The sequence below is a fragment of the Rhynchophorus ferrugineus genome, unplaced genomic scaffold (assembly GCF_030347505.1).
Source record: "Rhynchophorus ferrugineus isolate W39M unplaced genomic scaffold, kcgeb_rfMv2 rfM10, whole genome shotgun sequence".
NCBI lineage: Eukaryota > Metazoa > Arthropoda > Insecta > Coleoptera > Curculionidae > Rhynchophorus > Rhynchophorus ferrugineus.
In genome coordinates this window covers 24,634,613-24,656,672 of record NW_027472589.1, presented here as the reverse complement: position 1 = coordinate 24,656,672, position 22,060 = coordinate 24,634,613, and the positions used below count along the sequence as shown (strand labels likewise).

At 31.0% G+C, this 22,060-nt stretch overlaps 2 protein-coding genes and 3 long non-coding RNA genes across 7 annotated transcripts in view; 3 read left to right on the top strand and 2 right to left on the bottom strand.

The window, feature by feature from the left end:
- The window catches only part of LOC143204345 (uncharacterized), a 31,255-nt gene extending 16,251 nt beyond the window's left edge, over positions 1-15,004 (top strand). Inside the window, exons 2-3 of the long non-coding RNA XR_013007578.1 lie at positions 14,656-14,788; positions 14,850-15,004. This is a non-coding gene — a long non-coding RNA (uncharacterized LOC143204345). The remainder of the gene's footprint in view (positions 1-14,655; positions 14,789-14,849) is intronic.
- LOC143204342 (uncharacterized) lies at positions 1,889-2,738 on the bottom strand. Its single transcript, XM_076416928.1, has 3 exons — positions 2,520-2,738; positions 2,266-2,361; positions 1,889-2,204 (listed from the first exon to the last, which is right to left on the bottom strand). Exons 1-3 carry the CDS (start codon positions 2,536-2,538, stop codon positions 1,939-1,941), a joined length of 381 nt encoding a protein of 126 aa, XP_076273043.1. The 5' UTR covers positions 2,539-2,738; the 3' UTR covers positions 1,889-1,938.
- LOC143204341 (uncharacterized) lies at positions 5,009-21,125 on the bottom strand. Its single transcript, XM_076416927.1, has 7 exons — positions 20,714-21,125; positions 13,873-14,059; positions 11,883-12,081; positions 11,258-11,360; positions 11,102-11,203; positions 7,383-7,538; positions 5,009-5,148 (listed from the first exon to the last, which is right to left on the bottom strand). Exons 1-7 carry the CDS (start codon positions 21,101-21,103, stop codon positions 5,092-5,094), a joined length of 1,194 nt encoding a protein of 397 aa, XP_076273042.1. The 5' UTR covers positions 21,104-21,125; the 3' UTR covers positions 5,009-5,091.
- LOC143204344 (uncharacterized) lies at positions 16,180-17,985 on the top strand. 2 transcript variants are annotated; one of them, XR_013007577.1, is made up of 4 exons: positions 16,180-16,275; positions 16,344-16,504; positions 17,588-17,763; positions 17,831-17,985. It is a non-coding gene; the product is annotated as an uncharacterized LOC143204344 (long non-coding RNA). The 2 variants fall into 2 exon arrangements; XR_013007576.1 differs by lacking the exons at positions 17,588-17,763; positions 17,831-17,985 and adding an exon at positions 17,312-17,442.
- Positions 18,626-21,359, top strand: LOC143204343 (uncharacterized). 2 transcript variants are annotated; one of them, XR_013007575.1, is made up of 8 exons: positions 18,634-18,990; positions 19,081-19,281; positions 19,369-19,458; positions 19,524-19,628; positions 19,728-19,903; positions 19,972-20,121; positions 20,183-20,295; positions 20,354-21,359. It is a non-coding gene; the product is annotated as an uncharacterized LOC143204343 (long non-coding RNA). The 2 variants fall into 2 exon arrangements; XR_013007574.1 differs by having other exon boundaries at positions 18,626-18,990; positions 19,081-19,458; positions 19,524-19,903.
- The last annotated feature ends 701 nt before the right edge of the window (positions 21,360-22,060 follow it).

The following is a 22,060-nucleotide window of genomic DNA, read 5'->3' as shown; positions in this document are numbered from 1 at the left end:
ATGCCATGTCGGTCCAGAAATGTATAGTATCCTACTCTTTTCGGAAACAAATCTCTACAGGAGCTTCACACTCGATTCCACATGTCCCAGCCCTGTTCAACCTTCCCATAGCTCATTTCCCACTTCCCAAGCAATCACACACAGCTTTCTTCACCGTCGATTACAGTCCCGACGCCATCTGCGACAGGTCCCAGGTTCAACTCAGCCAGGCGATAGTGTGATGTAAATCCCAGCGACTGCATATTAACCCGAGCGAAACTCGGTTAAAAGTTTATTTTGTTCTACACCAAGAAGAGGTTCCCTGGCTCCACAAGGTATCATACTTCGGTCTTCGATTCGATCTTAGATTCCAATGGTCAGCCCAAATTCAGCAAACTATTTGCAAAGGCAGTGGCGAGTACAGCGTGCTATTTCCTTTCCTCTGAAGAAAAAGCAAACTACCAATTCCCCAGAAAGCTACTCTCTGTAAAATGATCCGTCCGTCCAGCCTGCCTTGTCTCCGAGAGACAACTTGCATTACTCCAGGTATTCCAATCCAAGAATGCCTGCGCGTTACTCAGTGCCCCATGGTTTATGAGGAACGCGAATACACACCTACCATCAGACATCCCGCTCGTCAAAATCACCTACTGGACGCCATTATATCTCCTCTTAAATGTTTTTTGCATAAAAATATCCATCATTAGCATGTAAATAGTGGAAGAACGACATTTATATCTCACTCTCTGGATCGAACCATATGCTTTACGCGACCTTACCACCTTACATATTGATCCAAAAATTTATCTCTCTATCTTCGACTCCATACAGATCTTCTAACATTAAGTTTTCATCTCTATGGTAGTAATTCATCATACTTGTGTAATGACTATCCAGAAATTACATGATATTCAAATACTTAATTAACTAAATCATCTAAAACTTTTATTTGGGAAGTCATTTACTAAATATTCTAGTTGTCCCTCAACATGTCCATTTCGTTTGCATACCATGAGAGGAAAAACAATTGTACAACAAGAAGAGCTACGAAGTTGTTGAATAGATGATATACGATGGACTTAGGAAATGCCGTATGAAAAATGTGGATATGCTGACGAAATCAATAGTTACAACTAATGACTGACATACTAAAATAACTACAGTCACTGAAGCAATGTCGAGTTCAGGAGAAATTCGACCAATAATAAATATATGGCGCATTGACTTGTTCAGTTCATCCACATACCTACAGATAAATCCAAATATATTTAATCAGTTTTCCGGTAACTAGCCGATCTAAGAAACACTTTCATTTAATTCGATATTGCTCATCACCTTGACTGGTATTTTGATCCAGAGATATACAGAAATTCAGCAAATGCCCGATAACGTGACTGTGTGTGTGTCTAAGTGTTTACATCTGCAGCTTTATGTTTCAAATAAATCAAATAAATACGAATAAGTTTATAATGACTTAACTGAATTTTTAAGTAAAGTTTTAATTATCAAGTAAAGTGATATAAGTTTATTAGAGATTAAATAACTTAAAATTAACATCTTTGTTACTGCAGTGTTTACATCTGCAGCTTTATGTTTCAACATAAATCAAATAAATACGAATAAGTTTATTATGACTTAACTGAATATTTGGAAATAAATTCTCTCCGAAACGGAATCTCTCAAATTATCCGAAGTTTTGCTCGATGCAAGAATTATATTTTAATCGATTCTGATTAGTTTGAATATTGGGCTTCAAAAAACTTATCTTGTACATATAAAAAATATTTAGTTATTTATAAGGTATAGAACCTTATTATTTTAAGACACGTTCGTTTAAAATTGCTACAATTAGCAGCATGGAATAGATTTGTACAACTCTTTTAGGGGCATTTGAATTAAAATATTTGAATATTATTTAAAAAACATTTATTTAACGTAAAACTAACAGTTTTATTTCAATCAAGTATTTTGTAACTTATGCTTTGCCACAGTCCTTCTCGTACCATTTTGTCGTTTTTTCTTAGCCTTGAATGGAGAAATGATGGTGACTGGTTTATTTATAGATGGATCCCTTGCAAGCTTATTAATAGAACGATAGGCCATTCTTATTCCTTCGGTGGGTCCAAATATTTGGGCAAAGGTCTTATTTCCATCGGTTGCTTGAGAGATAATTACTTTGGCTCCGGAACTTTTCTGAATTTCCTCGATAGTTTTTCCACCTTTTCCTATAATATATATATAGATCATTCTTTACTGTTTCAATAATACTTAAATTTGTATACTAACCTATAACTCTACATAACAATTTATTTTCTATACAGATTGTCGTAAAGATATCTAAAGCTTTCGCACTCTTGCTACTGCTTCCTTGCATTGATTCAGCTGAAAGAGAAATTAAAGTTACTGTTTTGACTTGAATTATTTTTAGAATTAAATTTCCATAATTAACTTATTCATTAAATTATGCTATTTTTCTATTTTTAATTAAAAATTGATTACTAATAAAGTAAAACAATATATATTAATTTTACTTCTCTTACCTTTGCATGTGGGACTCATTTTAAACACTCACAAGGCACTGCAACCTGATCTTTCACTAAACTCTCTGGCAACTGATACCCTAGCTGCAAGCAACCGTTTCTTTTATACAAAATTTTAAATGAAGGTTTTATTAAATAAGGAGGCGTGTTTGTTTAATATGTTTTACAAATAATCGGTACACAAATGATCATAAAAATACTTCAAGGGTTATTTATTTGTTTAAGGGATGTTTAAGGGAGCCATAAAGGAGTAATTGGATTTATTACTGTTAAATATTTTACGAAATTCTTCTATATTTCTCAAAATAACGATTTCATGCCGTATTGGCTTAATACTTATATCCGTGCCCAAATAATTATACTAAATTGGATTTGTTTTGATCCTTTTTAATTTTGTGTTTATGACATAAAATTATATTATTATATTTGTATTGTTTGAGGGCCCGGTACCGACTTGAAACTGATTATTATGTAGTTGTTACAACTATTAATGCGTAAATATTTAATTTTAAAACGTTTTTTGTTGTGTTGAAAGTCTAGGTTTGATTAGTTTTTAGGTTTATATATTAGTGATTCCTATTTATTTTTTGAGGTCTGTTCAATTTTGTCGTTGAAAATATTAAAGGTTTCTCTTTTTGTATTAGATTTTTACTGAATAAATTAAACAGTTATTTTATTTAATACTACAATGGGTAGGCCAAGTAAAGGTGTAGTCCACGCGAGGAACAGTAGGAATAAAGAAACAATGATTGAAATTAAGGAGAGCTTCAGGCTTCGGCGTCTGCTTAAATAAAGTAATATTAATTATTACTAAATTATTTCTACGATGTTATATATGCTATATTTAGTGTTTAAAATGGAAACTGAATGGCTTCTGCACTGCACGACTTCTAATTCTCCGTCACATCTGGCCAGCAATAACATTATACACAAATATCTGGTTATTATAAACGGAAATATGTAAATATGTTTAGCATTTACTTCAACAACTTTCATGTATCTTTATTTTTATATCGATTTTTGTTAACTGCCTCCAAAAAGTAATTTAGTTGATAGAAATAATTTGTAATTGAAATTGGAATAATTTGTACACCTTGTTCGTACTATATAGTGGCTGTATAAAAATAATTTGAAATAATTTATGGTAAAAATATATTTTACCATAAATCAAGTGAAATGATATAACTCTATTAGAGATTATAGAGATTAAATATTTACAGCGGCAGCTTTATGTTTCACCATAAATCAAATAAATATATATAAGTTTAATATGGAGGTTTGTTTGATATTGTTTACAATTAATCGATTCACAAATGATCATAAAAGTACTTCAAAGGTTATTCATTTATTTAAAGATGTTTAAGGAAGCCATAAAAGAGTAATTTTATTTATTACCATTAAATATTTTATGGAATTCTTGTATATTTTTCATAATAACGATTTGGTGTCATATTGGCTTAATACTTATATCTTTGCCCAAAAAGCTATTTTAAGTTAGATTTGTTTTGATAATTTTTTGTTTTATGTTTATGACATAATGTTTTGTGTTTTGTGTGTTAGGGCTCGGTACCGACTTCAAACTGATTTTTAAAACGTTTTTTGTTCTGTTGAAAATCTAGGGTTGATTAGTTTTTGGGTTTATATTTTAGTGAGTTCCCATTTATTTTTTGAAGTCTGTTCAATTTCTTTGTGAAAAATATTTAATTTTTCTCTTTTTAGTATTTGATATTTACTCAATAAATTAAGCAGTTATTTTATATAATATTACAATGGGTAGGCCAAGTAAAGACGCAGTCCGCTTGAGGAAAAGTAGTAATAAAGAAACAATGATTGAAATTAAGGAAAGCTCCAGGCCTCGCGTCCGCTATCTATGGGATTTGACAAATATTCTAACTAAACAACAAACAGTTATTATCCCCGCCAGAAATCGAACCCACGATCTCCGCTCGGGAGATAAATTCTTTAACCATTACAGCATAGTACAATATTTCTACGTGTTATATATGCTCTAGTTTCGAACGACTTCCGATTCTCCGTCAGTTCTGCTCAGCAGTAACGTTATACTCAAATATCTGATTATTATAGATAAAAAATATGTGAAAACAGTGTACGCTCCTTTAAAATTTGAGCATTTAACTCGATTTCCCCCCTTCGCCCAACAGATCCTGATTTGGTTCCAATGGGACCACCTCGGAAGTACACTCTTTCGAATAAATGAAGAATTTTGAGAATCGATCTATAATTGACGGAGAAACCGACGAACATACATTTAAAAACTTATAGAGCCGAACATATATCCTCCTCCATTTTCGAGTTCGGTTAAATAATAAGCCTGATGGTTATATAATAAGTTATAGGATGATGTTTAATATTGTTGAGATATATTAGTGTATCCTTATACACTCCATAATAATACTAATTATTGAGATAAGCAATATGTTTACGGAGGATTTTCTAGAGTGGAGAGATATAACAATCAATTTGCTTGCACAATTTTATTTTTATTACCATTGTTTTATGTTAAGCGATAAACAATCATAACGACAGGGTCTGTCACATGTTTCTTATTTGATTAATTGTCGGTAAAGGATACAATCATAGTTACGTACGAGTATGCAGTTTTCATTGTCTGAAATCAATTTAATGTTTAATTAAAAATCAGGAATATAAATTAATCACATTTACTAATCTACAATGCTTTGCAGTTAAAATATAGATTAGACTACCGGTCTCACAACTCTGGTCTAAAATCAATAAATTATATTATTAAATAATACATACTACGTGCTACTAAAACTTAATGAAACAATCAACAAGAATCGCTACCATATGTTGCAAAAACGATGAAAACATATTTGGAAATATTAAAATAGAAAGTGTAGTGACCTTGAGGCATGTCGAATTTTATATAGTGGAATAACGGTCTACAAAATACCCAGAAATATAATCCCAGATGTTGAACACGGGCAGGGTGCCAGCAGCGCCAACTAGAACCCGATAAAAAATAGCTGGCAACCCCGAGACGTTTTTCTGGGATGTTATTGAAGGGTATTTCCAATCATTGAGTAACCGACCATCATTTGATTTAGACGTGCCACCATCGACTACCCAAGCCTCGTCTCCAGGTAGCACCGCTGCTATCCATTTTATCTAATTGTTTTGTTCACATTTTTTTATATAGCCAATAAATAACGGTCACATAATGTAAACACCACTATTTCATTTCGTTTTACCTCCATTCACCGACATCTAATTTACCCTAAAAATGTACTACCCCACCCCCATCTATTTTCTCCAGACTTGACCAAAAGATGGCAAAAATATTTCGATTCGTGGATAGAGTGAAAAATTTCAGCATTCTTTCATAGTGGAATCCCTAAATTGCCTGAAAATAGAATAAATCGTACCGATTTTTTTACAATAAAATTTCAAATTAAAAAAATCCTTCAAAACTAATTTATAGTTTACAGCAGTTTGCAACAATGGTATCATCTCATGAATGACAGCGTTGGATCATTCGATATCATTAAATAAGAACAAGCGTACTTTGAATGCCTGTTTATGATATCTTTGTCAGTTTCGTTATGATAAAATTGAATCACTACATAGTATAAAACAAAGTCGCCTTTTCTGTCCCTATATCCCTATGTGCGCTTAAATCTTTAAAACTACGCAACGGATTTTGATGCGGTTTTTTTCAATAGATAGAGTGATTCAAGAGGAAGGTTTATATGTATAATACATGCATAATATACTAAGGCAACATTGCTAATTTTAGAGGTTTCTAACGTGATGTCGTAAATTAACCTATTTTTTAGGCTTATTTAGCAATTAGCAAAAACGCTGCCTAACCCTACGAGTTAGATCAAATTAATGTACTACAGTATTGTACACCATAAAAAGGTCTACAAAAAAGTCCGCGATGGTATATGTTTATCTTTTAGGGATAACCCACATTAACCATTTTTATTGTTTACTTTTTACGTGAGAAAATGGCTTATTGACCAAGCTATTTAAGCAATACGGCATTAATCCTTATCGAATTAAGTACCTTAAATACAGTGTGCAATTAATATAGATCAATATGGTTCCTTACAGCATGTAAATTAAACAAATATTTTCGGAGATATTACAAATTTAAAATTTGCGTTTAAAAATGTGTAATGTAATAAAAATTGTGTGAATTTAGATATTCCAAAGATAGCAGGAAATCTTCATAGTAAGTATAGGGGAAGAGAAATTGTTTTACTCCAAATTTAATGCGTGCAGGCCAAGGGCAGTAATGAATGAACCAAAAATACTGGATCGATTTTAATCATGTTTTCATTGAGTGACATAGGCATATATATTTTATGCCCGTGCAAAGTCGGAGCGGGCCGCTATGTTTTTATATACAACGTTCATATTTTTTCTGTAGTGTATTTAATTTAGTATCAGCATTGCACCCGTGCGAAGCCGGGGCGGGTCGCTAGTTTTAAAGTAAATAAAATCTACATTTGCATAAAATATAACTTGTGGTGAAGTATTGAACATTTCTTTTATTAGTGGCCCGTAATTTTAATAAATATTCAACATTTTTGAAACTACACCTACATATATTTGACAACCTACAGCAATATTTCGGTCCATTGTGACGGTGAAACTGTTGATGGGAAAACAAAATGGTTGTTATTACTATTTTCCTGGCAATGATTCCCTATTTTCTCATCATATAAACCTTCCCTGGATCCGCACAAATATTTCAAAATCAAAATCAGCCAAATCGGTTTCGCCATTCTCGAGTTTTAGCGAGACTAAGCAAATCGTTTTTTATATGCCGAACATCAAACCTAGTGTTTTAAAATAACGTATTAACATACTTACTGTTAGAGCTGTTGCCAGTGTCATAGGGTAAAATATTCCTATATATATGTTCAGTGGACTCAAAGATCGTATCATCATAATATTAATAATTTTATTGGCCTCTGGTTCAAAGTTGTACCACTCGCTAACGTAAAGGGATTCGCACACCAATAGACTCTGCAATGCAAGTATGAATTAATCGTATTCCGGTTTCCGGGGACACTGTCTACTTCTACAAATTTCGTCACTGTTGACGATAATGTTTTTCAAATGAATGTCACAATTACAAAGTCTCAGTGCCTCACAGAGGAACTGAAAAAAAAAGCATGCAGAGAGGCGGGCTTTTAGTATTGTTTGTAAAATCTCCTTCCTTCCAATGCAATGCAATCAAACAATCTTTGAAATGGATACACTCGTGTACTTTGCGGCTTATTACTTCAGCATTACACACATATTCTTCTCCTATATTACTACTTCCAACTACCAAAACTTCTATGCTTCTATATTTACTTTAAATAGATCCGGTTTAAATTTACAATAACAGGTGATGTGTGAGTTGTCAATACTTTAGCTTTTATTTATTATCATGCCTCATCATTCTTTAATGTGAATAATATTATGAAAAATGCTAGAAACCTCAACATCTGTATCAGCGATAACAATCATCAACGAACACCATGTTGGTCAAGAAGTTTGTAATATCCTACTAGATAGCACATAGATTATTTTAGGTATAGATCGGCGGTACAGTCTCTTCTCGGAAACAAATCTCTGCGGCAACTTCACTTCAGCCCCAGCCCTGTTCAACCTCCCCACAGCTCGTTTTCCACTTCCTAAACAATCACAGCATTTTATACAGACGACACAGCTTTCTTCGCTATCGATTACATCCTGACGCGATCCGCGACAGGCCCTAGGTCCAACCGAGCCGTTTGTGTGGTATAAATTCTGAAGACTGGAGATTAATCCGATCAAAACTCAGGCTGTTCTGTACCACAGCACGAAGGACTTCCACGCACATTGCCTTCAAATTGAAAAAAATCCTTATCCCCTGGCTCCAGAAGGTATCATACCTCGATCTCCAATTCGACCGCAGGTTCCGACGGTCAGCCCAAATTCAGTAAACTACTTGCAAAGGTAGTGGCGTGTGCAGCTTGCTATTTCCTTTCCTCTGAAGAAAAAGCAAACTACCATTTCCCCAGAAAGCTACTCTCTGTAAAATGATCCGTCCGTCAAGCCTGCCTTGTCTCCGAGAGACAACTTGCATTACTCCAAGTATTCCAATCCGAAAATGTCTGCGCGTTACTCAATGTCCCATGGTTTACGAGGAACGTGACTACACACCTAGAATCAGAGATCCCCTTCATCAAAAGCTTTACGAACATGCTCAGTATGAGGTTCACCATAGACGCCTTATAACTCGAAAACAATCTGATCAAATCCCTACCCATCTATCAACCCCGGTAGTTAAACCAAATACGACAATCACAGTCGTAACCCAGGGCGCCATTATATCGCCTTTTATATTCTTTTTACATTTGAATATACATCATTAGTATGTAAATAGTGCAAATTCGGCAAATTAACTGCAGAATTTTTATTATTAAAAAGATAATTCTATAATAAAACTTCATAAATGAAATTTTTGTTCAACATAAGTATTGTTCTACTTAGCTTGCTAACTTTTTTCAACCTAATGATATAGAATCTACCATGAATACATCTCCTGTTTATCAACCCGATGTAGATCTAAATCTAATTTCTCCACTGGAAGTTGCCACTGAAATTGATACCCTCAATCCTATAAAGGCACCTGGTCAGATGACATTTCACCTGGATTATTGAAAGAACTGCCACAAAAAGCAATCATCATGTTGACATATATATTTAATGCCTGTTTAAGGCTAAAGTATGTTAAGGCTAATGTATGTATAAATAAGTATGCTCAAAAAATCTGACAAACCTGCAGAACAAGTCGAATCTTACAGGCCTATTTCGCTACTACCTGTAATATCAAAGCTATTTGAGAAACTGATATTTAAACGTGTTAAAGATTTGATAACAATACCAGATTTCCAGTTTGGTTTTCGAAATCACCATTCAACAATCGATCAAGTGCACAGAGTAACTGCGGCTATTGATAGAGCGTTTGAAAAAAAGGAATACTGCCCTGCAATATTCCTGGATGTCTCACAAGCTTTTGATCGGGTTTGGCATTTGGCATTAATCTGTAAGATGAGCAAATTGTGACCGCGTAACTATTGTCAATTGCTGGAGTCATATTTATTCGGAAGAAAATTTAGAGTATCGCACGAAATGGCGTTCTCGACATTTAAAAATATCTCGGCTGGAGTTCCACAAGGTAGCGTCTTAGGACCTTTCCTGTATCTGCTCTACACTGCTGACATTCCAACAACAAAAGAAACACTTCTTGGAACCTTTGCTGACGACACAGTTATTATGGCAAAAGATATATCTCTGCCTAAGGCAATAGAAAAAGTGCAAGTGGCAGTCAATAAAATCTACGAAAGGACAAAAGATTGGGAAATTCAACTTAATAGCTCCAAATCTGTCCACATTAATTTTGCATTAAGGCGAAACTTAATTATATCACTCAATGGATGCCCGATTCCTCAAGCAGAATCAGCAAAATACCTTGGAATCCATCTTGACGGTAGCTTAAATTGGAAGCATCACGTTAGACAAAAAGCAAAACACATTAAAACCAAAACAAAATAACTATACTGGTTAGTCGGAAGATACTCTCAACTTGATCTAAAATCAAAGAGTACGTAAAATCAAAAAGTAAGTAAAATCAAAGTAGAAATACAGTTATAAAGCCAATTTGGACCTATGGGGTGCAAATATGGGGTTCTTGATTGATTACCAATGCCTATTGCTATGTAACCAATGAAGAACTGCAGGATGACCTGGAAATCAAATGGATTTGCGAAGTTGTGCAGGATTTCGCCTTAAAACACGAAAGAAGATTACTAAATCATTCTAACGTGGAAGCAATACAACTGCTGGACAGCGCACAGGATGTCAGGAGATTGAAACGAACAAAACCATACGAACTTGTGTGAACATTTAGTGTAAACTATAGATATAAGTTAATAATTAATAAATGATTATAATTTTATAATTGAGCTATACATATTGATGTATTTTCTCACACTCGTCTTGCTTGTTAATTAATCCAAGTACATAGGAAAAGTAGTAATAAATTAATTGTAAATTAAGATTGTACTAAGCGAATCTAATAAAGATGTTATAAAAAAAAGTATTGTTCATAGTTACTACTTATATATAACGATTTATATCACTCAATCTTGATGCAACTGTTGAACATGACTTTGTCAATGTCGATATTCCAAGATTGTTTGTGTTTTGCATTGCATTCTGGCTGCCCACCTTATATATTGCCCCAATAAATTGTTCTCTCTATCTCCGACTCCACAGAGAAATGCTGACATGAAATTTTCGTCTCCATGATAAGTTGTCATCAAGCTTTTCTAATGTCTGTCCAGTAATTGCATGATATTCAAATATTTTCCTCAAATAATATTCTCTATGAATTATCATATTAATTTCATCATACTTGTCTAATAACTATCCAGCAAATAAATAATATTCAAATACTTAATTAACAAAATCCGCTAAAACTTTTATTTGGGAAGTAATTTGTTAAAAATTGTAGTTGTCTCCCAACATGACTTTGGATTATGGATCTAATTTACCTGAATCTCTATTTCGTTTGCATGCCATGAAAGAAAAAACAGTTGTACAACAAGAAGAGCTACGAAGTTGATGTTGAATAGAAGATATACGATGGGCATTTCCTAAAAAAAATGTGAATACAATGACGAAGTCAATGGTTATAGTTAATGACTTACATATACCAAAATAACGACAGTCACTGAAGCAATGTTGATCGAGTTCAGGAGAAATTCGACCAATAATATTTGGCGCATTGACTTGTTCAGTTCATCCACATACCTAAAAAAGTATCCAAATATATTTAATCTGTTTTCCGGTAACTATCCGGTCTAAGAAACACTTTCTTGTAATTCGATATTGCCTGGTGTTTTGATCTAGAGATATAGAAAAATACAGCAAACGCCCGATAACGTAACTCAATAATGAAGGCATTGCGTTAATGTGAACACATTTCGTCTATTCACCAATTAAAACAGAATAAAATAAAGAATTATCGTTATTGCAATATTTGTTTAGTTTGTTATAAATCTTTATCTGTTTATATATGATTATTCTATATATCTATTATTCTGCTACCTCCATTGAATAACGTCTATGGAGAGGGCTAGCATATCGTTTATTTTACTAAAACGTTTATTATTTAAATTATTATTCACAATTTTTCACATTTCGATTTATATATATATATATATATATATATATATCATGCCCAAATATGTTAAGATAAGAAATATTCATAAATCTAGACCAGAATACTTTTTAAGTGAACATAACAGACAAAGGCCGACAACAAAGTTGTACTTTATTATTTTCTGATGTTTCAAGACCAACAAGAACAATATCTGCAAATGGCTCTTTTGTAGCAAATCGCTGTAAAAGTCGATGTCACGCGCGATTATATGAAGCTCGCTAATTTGCGATAGAACAAAGATCATCAGAGTTAAAAACAGAGTGATGGTGATCAGACTGTAAGTGCATTCGATGACGCTTACAAGCCAACCTAAAAACAAAAGAAATCACTAGTCACTTTCATAATTGTAATATAGTTCATAATATCACGTTGTTTTTATATCATATGTTAACTGTCACCAAAAACTAATTTAGTTGATAAAAATAATTGGAATATTTTGTACTGCTTGGTCTACTTTGTAATGGGTGTATATAAAAGTAATTTAGTGTATACATAAGTTATTATATTTATATAATAGTTATATAAAGCTTGTATAAGTTATTAGAAAGTTTTTATGATCAACGAGTTTGTATATTATGCTATTACATGAACGCTGATTCACATTTTCACTTTTTCACGCTTTTTCTAAATAGTTCCCACCATTTTGCATGGCTCTACGATGTTTTTCTATCCTATTAACAACATGTCAATGCATTATGGAAAACACTATTGTATCGTTTTTGAACACAGATTAGTCAACAATTACACGTATACATCTGACCTACCGATCTCAAATCTGTTGCAAGATATGCTTACTATATAGCGGTCTTACTATCAAAATGGGATCCAATATCAGCCACAAGGAATCTCCAACTTCATCTGAACATAGTCGAATTGTGATTTAAAATATGGCGTATATATATTTGGGCCGTTTAGGCAAATGACCAAGATCTACCTATGTGACATTCACCCTATGTAGAACTTGTTCCCCAATAAAAATGAATAATTATGAACTCCCACAAGCAGATAATGTTAAATATCTGATAATGCATTTTGATCGAGGTTTTTCATGAAAGAAAACATATAGTAACAAAACGCAAACAGCTTGGGTTTAATCTAAACCAATTGTATTGGCTGATAGGGCGTAAATATAATTATCCTTAGATAACAAGGTTTTGCTGTATAAGTCAATACTTGGGCCTATTTAGACGTACCGCATTGAACTGTGGAGTACTACTACCACATTTAAGATAGCTATCCTTCAGAATTTTCAGAATAAAGTATTACGAGTCATCGTTTTTGCGCCATATTGCGTCTCCAACAAACTAATTCAGCACAATATCCTCTTAGAACCCATAATGAGTGTGATTCAAAGTGTTCTGAAAGACTGGCCAAACAGTTAAATATGCGTGATGATCGTGAAATGCGTAGGCTCAAACGCATATTACCATACGAACTGATTAATACACACAAAAAGTGAGATATGAAAATATCTAGATTAAGTTAGAATAATCTTAGAATAACAACTCGTTGATTACACCATATGCACAGCAATACTTTGCGATTAGGGTGCCAATGTATGGTTGAGAATTGTTTGTTGTAATATAATCACTGTTTAGCATCAGTAATAACACACCAAAGAAGACTTTTCTGTCTTTAAAATGTTGGAACAGTTCGAAATGGTATTTTCAGTAAACGCCTGGAAACAGTTGATTTATTAACGGCCAAATGATGTTTTAAACAACTATTAACCAAAGTCTCGAAATTAGTTGCCTTCGAAATTCTTGATCATTCAAGCCGTTCTCTGTCATTACCATCAAAATTACCACTATTAAAGCGTTGAAACAAACCCAACAATTGGGATATGATGGAGCAGTATCACCGTAAGTTTCTAAAAGTGTTTTATCTATGCACTAAATCACTCATTAATCACTTATTGGCAACTAAATAGTTATAACTTAACTTATTTATATTTGATGTGTGATCTAAAAGCCATTTACTATCATATCATTCACAAAATTACCAATGGGTGATGACTTATAATATCTTATGTTTAAAGCATAAAAAAACATTGATAATACTTTTTCATACACCTCGTAAACTAATTACTAAACAACTTACCCAGTAGATATACCAACGTATAATGTTTGTTGGTGTTAAAAAAGTGCCATTGTGGTACAGGTAATGGTTTTTCCATAGTACTATTTAAGTCTCTGTTATTCATGTAAGTTGAATATCTGCTTGCGCAAAAGAGAAAATGAATAAGGGCCAGGACAAATAGCATTATCGAATTCACTTTATTGTTGTACTAAAACAACAAGAAAATATTGCTGAAGTTATTTTCTATTATTATTACTAGGTGTTATATCTAAAACCAGTAGATTAGCAACAGAAAAAAATCATTGTTACTTATTTTAGAGGTGTTACAGATATTTCCATATAGATAAATTCATTTATACTATTAAGACTATAGAAATAAGGTATATTAGTACAAATAAACAAGGTACTTAACAATGTAATATAATAGCAGATATCAGATTCCAGACAATTAAAATAAGCATAGATGACCACAAGACTTATATGGATGAGCTAGATTAACATTTGGATAAAATAATATTAGCATTTCAGAGAAACGGTGAAACATCACTTTATAAAAAATATTACATGACATGTTTATAATATAAGTATTATTCCAGTTTGCCCTAGTAAGGGCAATTACAATGTTAAACGTAAAATCAAATTGAAAACAGACACCTAAATAGACAACAAGAAAATAGAATAGCAAAATCTTTCATCTCGAAATGAAACAAATAAGGAGTTAGAGTTAGATAATTAATAATTAACTTAGTTTATATTGCTAGTACGCTTACATCAAATAGCTAAAAGAATCTATTGTAATTGCAGATAATTACCTAGATAACACAAAGATGCACAGCTAGTAAGAAGGAAAAAGTTGATGACTTTCCAAAGGATAATTCAAAGGATCAGATTTGTATTATGTACAGTCTGATTGTTGATGGCACTAGACTATAATGTGGTAAGAATGAAAATATGCTTTTGAAGTTATATTATAATTAAGAAATAAAATAAATTTACAGAAAGTCAAATAATATGAAATGAGACAAATCAATGATTATTTCAACGATTAGCAGATAAGAAATATGAAAGTTAAAGTTAAAAATTATATCAAACAAAATATGTAAAAGAAAACCAGTGGATTTTTTCATATATAGCATTTTAATGAAGAATATATAATAAGGTAAGACATTAATATATAATTTATATTTTATTGTTTTATAATTTAATATATAATGTAGTTATATTAGAGCGAATTACAAAGTAGAAGATAGTATTTACTTAAAAACTTAATAAATATGTCAAATATGCAATTGAGAAAATTTAATTTTATATGTAGTATAAAAGACAATAATCACTGAAAAACCTTAGACTAATTTTACTGTTTAGTTGTATTAAAATTACTAAAAAACCAGCACTTGAGAAATCAATAGGTTAAGAAACAAGAGGTCCTTAGATATGCATATTTAAGGTTTTAGATTAATAATGTTTATTATGTAACAATGTTCCCTCTACCGAGAAGCTAAAATGTGAAATTAAAAGATTTTATATAGAATTATTTACTCTGCCTGTCAGACTAGACTATAATTTTAATATTTTTGGGTAGATTTAAAATTGGTTATTAAAAATCTATATTTAATAAGTATATAATATCGTTCTAGGCGTTTATATAGTCTATGGTTCTTACTGCTCTGCCATCTACTGACATAGTCGCGAACTTCCATGTTAATTTTACAAATTTCTGTAAATAGCGACTGCGCCACCTATTGAGCAGTGTCCATAAATCGCATGACAAATGTTTTCAAAGTTACAGATTTCTTTACCAAATACCTCCACAAAAAGTCATGATTTGTTGTGAATTTTTTGTCCTAGTTATCTATGTTGCCGATAATAAATGTTGGAAGCTTTTTGGGGTACCTTCAATTAAACAATGTATAACATTTTGTATGAAGGAAATGTCAGGCAATTTACAGATTTCTATATCTATTTCTACAAATTATTTTAAAATTTGTTTATTTTTCAGTCAGTATAACTATAGAAATGCAGAAAATAATAGGCTACAATATATTGAAAAATATGATAGAAAACAGGTGGGACCTACCAGTTTTAGTAGGTGCAAAGATACACCAGAGTAATTTAATTATTATACAATATTACAAAATATTACCAAAACTATATATATATATATATATATATATATATATATATATATATATATATATATATTATTTTATTTTTATTAATACAGTTTATTCATTATAGTCAATTAATTCGAGACGTAATTAAGAATATATTACAGTTGTAGCTTCTTAGATAGGACAGCTAGACTCTCAAGATAATCAAGGCAATCAATTGATGACTTTCCAAAGGATAATTCAAAGGATCAGATTTGTATTATGTACATATTATATGAAAGTCTAATTGTTGATAGCACTAGACTATAATGTGGTAAGAATCAAAATATGCTTTTTTAATTTAAATTTATATTATAATTAAGAAATAAAATAAATTTACAGAAAGTCAAATAATATGAAATGAGACAAATCAATGATTATATCAACGATTAGCAGATAAGAAATATGAAAGTTAAAGTTAAAAATTATATCATACAAAATATGTAAAAGAAAACCAGTGGATTTTTTTATTTATAGCATTTTAATGAAGAATGTATAATAAGGTAAGACATTAATATAGAATTTATATTTTATTGTTTTATAATTTAATATATAATGTAGTTATATTAGGGCGAATTACAAAGTAGAAGATGGTATTTACTTTACTTCATAAATATATCAAATATGCAATTGAGAAAATTTAAGTTTATATGTAGTATAAAAAACAATAATCACTGAAAAACCTTAGTCTAATTTTACTGTTTAGTTTTATTAAAATTACTAAAAAGCTAGCACTTGAGAAATCAATAGGTTAAGAAACAAGAGGTCCTTAGATATGCATATTTAAGGTTTTAGATTAATAATGTTTATTATGTAACAATGTTCCCTCTATCGAGAAGCTAAAATCTGAAATCAAAATATTTTATTCATATAGAATTATATACTCTGTCTGCCCGACTAGACTATAATTTTAATGTTTTTAGGTAGATTTAAACATTGGTCATAATTTATATTTAATAAGAATATAATATCGTTCTAGGCGTTTATATAGTCTATGGTTCTTACTGCTCTGCCATCTACTGACATAGTTACGAACTTCCATATTAATTTTATAACTTTCTGTAAATAGCGACTGCGCCACCTATTGAGCAGTGTCTATAACTCGCATGACAAATGGTTTCAAAGTTACAGATTTCTTTACCAAATACCTCCACAAAAAGTCATGATTTGTTGTGAATTTTTTGTCCTAGTTATCTATGTTGCCGATAATAAATGTTGGAAGCTTTTTGGGTACCTAAGGAAATGTCAGGCAATTTACAGATATCTATATCTATTTCTTCAAATTATTTTAAAATTTGTTTATTTTTTAGTCAGTATAACTATAGAAAAGTAGAAAATAATAGGCTACAATATATTGAACAATATGATAGAAAACAGGTGGGACCTACCAGTTTTAGTAGGTGCAAAGATACACCAGAGTAATTTAATTATTATACAATATTACAAAATATTACCAAAACTATTTATATATATATATATATATATATATATATATATATATATATATATATATAATTTTATTTTTATTAATATAGTTTATTCATTATAGTCAATTAATTCGAGACGTAATTAAGAATATATTACAGTTGTAGCTTCTTAGATAGGACAGCTAGACTCTCAAGATAATCAAGGCAATCAAATGTAAGGAAAATAAAAAAGATAAAAGTTGATGACTTTCCAAAGGATAATTCAAAGGATCAGATTTGTATTATGTACATATTACATGAAAGTCTAATTGTTGATAGCACTAGACTATAATGTGGTAAGAATGAAAATATGCTTTTTTAATTAAATTTATATTATAATTAAGAAATAAAATAAATTTACAGAAAGTCAAATAATATGAAATGAGACAAATCAATGATTATATCAACGATTAGCAGATAAGAAATATGAAAGTTAAAGTTAAAAATTATATCATACAAAATATGTAAAAGAAAACCAGTGGATTTTTTTATTTATAGCATTTTAATGAAGAATATATAATAAGGTAAGACATTAATATAGAATGTATATATTATTGTTTTATAATTTAATATATAATGTAGTTATATTAGGGCGAATTACAAAGTAGAAGATGGTATTTACTTTACTTCATAAATATATCAAATATGCAATTGAGAAAATTTAAGTTTATATGTAGTATAAAAAACAATAATCACTGAAAAACCTTAGTCTAATTTTACTGTTTAGTTTTATTAAAATTACTAAAAAGAGAGACACTTGAGAAAATAATAGGTTAAGAAACAAGAGGTCCTTAGATATGCATATTTAAGGTTTTAGATTAATAATGTTTATTATGTAACAATGTTCCCTCTATCGAGAAGCTAAAATCTGAAATCAAAATATTTTATTCATATAGAATTATATACTCTGTCTGCCCGACTAGACTATAATTTTAATGTTTTTAGGTAGATTTAAACATTGGTCATAATTTATATTTAATAAGAATATAATATCGTTCTAGGCGTTTATATGGTCTATGGTTCTTACTGCTCTGCCATCTACTGACATAGTTACGAACTTCCATGTTAATTTTATAACTTTCTGTAAATAGCGACTGCGCCACCTATTGAGCGGTGTCTATAACACGTATGACAAATTGTTTCAAAGTTACAGATTTCTTTAACAAATACCTCCACAAAAAGTCATGATTTGTTGTGAATTTTTTATCCTAGTTATCTATTTTGTCGATAATAAATGTTGGAAGCTTTTCGGGTACCTTGAATTAAACAATGTATACAATTTTGTATGAAGGAAATGTCAGGCAATTTACAGATTTCTGTATTTATTTCTTCAAATTATTTTAAAATTTGTTTATTTCTCAGTCTGTATAACTATAGAAAGTAGACAATAATAGTTTATAATATATTGAAAAATATGATAGAAAACAGGTGGGACCTGCCAGTTTTAGTAGGTGCAAAGATACACCAGAGTAATTTAATTATTATACAATAAAGCGTTCATATACAAGAAACTTCAGTTATAAGTAAGTAGTTGTTAAAAGCATATTCATTAGAAGCATAGTTACAAGGTGGTGTTTTTATCTAAAGAATCATATCTAACTTTATTTTTATAGCAACAAGTGAACAGAAATACATCAACATATGGAAATGTAAATAAAAATATCAAATATAAAAGGCAACGGTACATATATTAATATAATATTTACATTGGCCTCTATACTGGAAAATTAGACCATAATGTTCTTTTCAGATGGTCATAATGTATAGCAAAATGTATCAAAATAGTAAGAGTAACAACAGAAAAGAAATTTAAGGTAGCAAACATGATAATATATATTCATAATATGGAAAAGTACAGTATTGTTCAATATCTATTGTTCAATATCTATTATATTTTGTAGTTATTGTTTGAAGTTATACTCTCTTTATATTTTTCAATAATCTAAATATTCAATAATGATGAATCGATGACCAACAACAGAATAGGGTCGGTAAGTTTATACCGGAGATATTTGTTGCTTCTGGATATAAAGTAATTATTAATTTTATTTTGAAGATGCTTCTGGAGAGAGGTTGAATAAAATATGATGAGTGTCAAGGTCAGTGATTTCCAATAATTTTTATACATAAGTGTGTAATGACAGGAGATGATTATCATTAGGTAAAATATTTTATAGTTAATATAAGTTAAGAAAAGTTAATATATATTATTTTACATTTGGTTTGTTCATTCTCTGTAATGTATTCTAAAATATTTTAGTAAATACCTTCATTAACATGTCAAGACTTTTAAGAAAGTTTTTAAAACGACACCAGCACATAAAGAATATAAAGGAAGTAGAAGGAAGCACTGTCATATGGGACCACTGATAGTTTGAAAAAGATGATAGCTACTGAAGACGAGGAGGGCGGCTCATACTTTGCATATTTAAAATGGTGGGTTTCAAATCCTTTGTTTAAATTAAGATAAAATCCCGATTTATTGCATTATTACGTTGTTATAGGTATGCCAAAACCTTCAACGAGGTGGTGCTTCGAAGCTAATGAGGCAGGGAACTGAGGGGGCGGGCAGTTGCAACGTGGAAGAAAGACGATTTTCATTTTATGGATTGGGATTGGGTACTTAAGTAAAAATGAATACGGAGATTGCTAAGGTGAGCTCTAATTATATAATTTAAATATTATACGTTATATTCACTTTATTATATATTATAGGATTCGCTTCATGGGGTTCTCCCATTCCATACCCCCATCAATTAAGGTATTTTACTTACTCGAAAAGAGTAACTCCTGCCAGTGTTACTATGATGCTAGAGAAAATCAATAAGGTAATACTTGCCTAATAACAAGATATGCACATCTACTTATGTAATTATTCTTTAAAAGGCAGTCAACAACAACAAATCAACGAAAGAAATCCAGAAACCCACAGAAGAAATCTAACAAAGTGCTGGATGAATCAGAATAGTGGAAGAAAGTAGGAAACAGATGAATAACATTATTATAATTTATGTTTAATATTGTATTCATTGTTTTATGACTAATATCAAAATTTTAAATAACTAAATACGCTCCTTCACCATAATATCATGATTTTGTAGAATGTCTGAAACAACAGTGTAGTGAGTAAATTATATGTTATTTATTGCTAGGATATCAGTATAGTTTAAACCATTGCAAAGTAATGAACGTAGTTCGGAGATTTCATGACAAGGTTAATGGAAATTAATTATATTTTACATTTACCTTAACATAATACTCATGATTCTCCTTAAAGCAAACAATGTCGGTGTTGTAGATAGATTCTTCTTCTTCTTGGCATTTAGTTATCATTTTTCTCATGCTCTTCGATTGACATAAGAGCACTTTAAGCCATATCATAGAAGTAACCACCAAATGGCCCACGTGATTCGTGAGTGTTTGCATATTCCATTGCTCCAATGTATGTTTGAGATATACTGATGTACCAATTACCATATAAGCATAATAGAGCTGCAACAATGCCCAATACAAGTAATATAAGTTCTGTAACCATTTCTTCTCCGTAAATCGATCTCTCCAGATCCCAGATAAAACCATCAATGTTTTTGAGAACTGCAATATGCTTTTGTTTTTTCCTCTTAATATCGATGTCATTGTCGGTTGAAACGTTACTGAATAAATAGTACATGTGCATTTTAGTTATAAGTTTCGGCTTTTATATCCACAATTTAATAGTTGGTTTTCTTAGTGTATAATTAGGTAAAGAAAGATTTTGGTGTATAAATTATGCAGGAACGTATAAATAATCGACTATTTAATAATTATTATTTGTATAGCTCATAGAATATGATATATGTTTGTATTGTTAATAATTATAAGCATATAGACCTGAATAAACATTCTCTTTCAATGAATACTTTAATTTAATCCTACCATCTTTCCTTTTCAACATTTCGAACCTTTTCTTTTGTAATTTCTACAAAAATAACCAACAATTTGTCTTGGAACCGAAATATCGGATTTGGTATCAGGAGCATACGAATGCGAGGAGATGAATTTGTTTACGTTTTCGGCGCCGATATCGATTTTTATTCAATCACCTTCTCCAAAAAGTCATGAGTCTATCTACCCGGAGTAGGTATCAAAAATACCTCCTCGATACTTCTATGTTCCTAATGAAAATCTGAGAATTTCTACAAAATTATTTTTGTGTCCGAGGAACATCCTAAAAATTTTGCTCGAAAAACAAAATCTTGTATCAGGAGCATACGAATGCGAGGAGGTAAATTTGTTTACATTAATAGTGTCGAGACCAATTTTTCCAAAAAGTCAAAATTGTCCACCCGGAGTAGGTATTAAAAATACCTCCTCGATACTTCTATGTTCCTAATGAAAATCTGAGAATTTCTATAAAATTATTTTTGTGTCCGAGGAACATCCTAAATATTTTGCTCGAAAACAAAATCTTGTATCAGGAGCATACGAATGCGAGGAGATCAATTTGTTTACGTTTTCGGCGCCGATATCGATTTTTATTCATTCACCTTCTCCAAAAAGTCATGAGACTATCTACCCGGAGTAGGTATCAAAAATACCTCCTCGATACTTCTA

Coding starts and splice junctions, on each gene's coding strand:
- LOC143204342 (XM_076416928.1), bottom strand. Junction 2,205..2,265: donor ATTGTTATGTAGAGTTATAG/GTTAGTATACAA, acceptor TATATATTATAG/GAAAAGGTGGAAAAACTATC.
- LOC143204341 (XM_076416927.1), bottom strand. CDS start 21,103: ATGACATCGATATTAAGAGGAAAAAACAAAAGCATATTGCAGTTCTCA. Junction 12,082..13,872: donor TACGTTGGTATATCTACTGG/GTAAGTTGTTTA, acceptor TTTTGTTTTTAG/GTTGGCTTGTAAGCGTCATC. Junction 11,361..11,882: donor AAACATCAGAAAATAATAAA/GTACAACTTTGT, acceptor ATACTTTTTTAG/GTATGTGGATGAACTGAACA.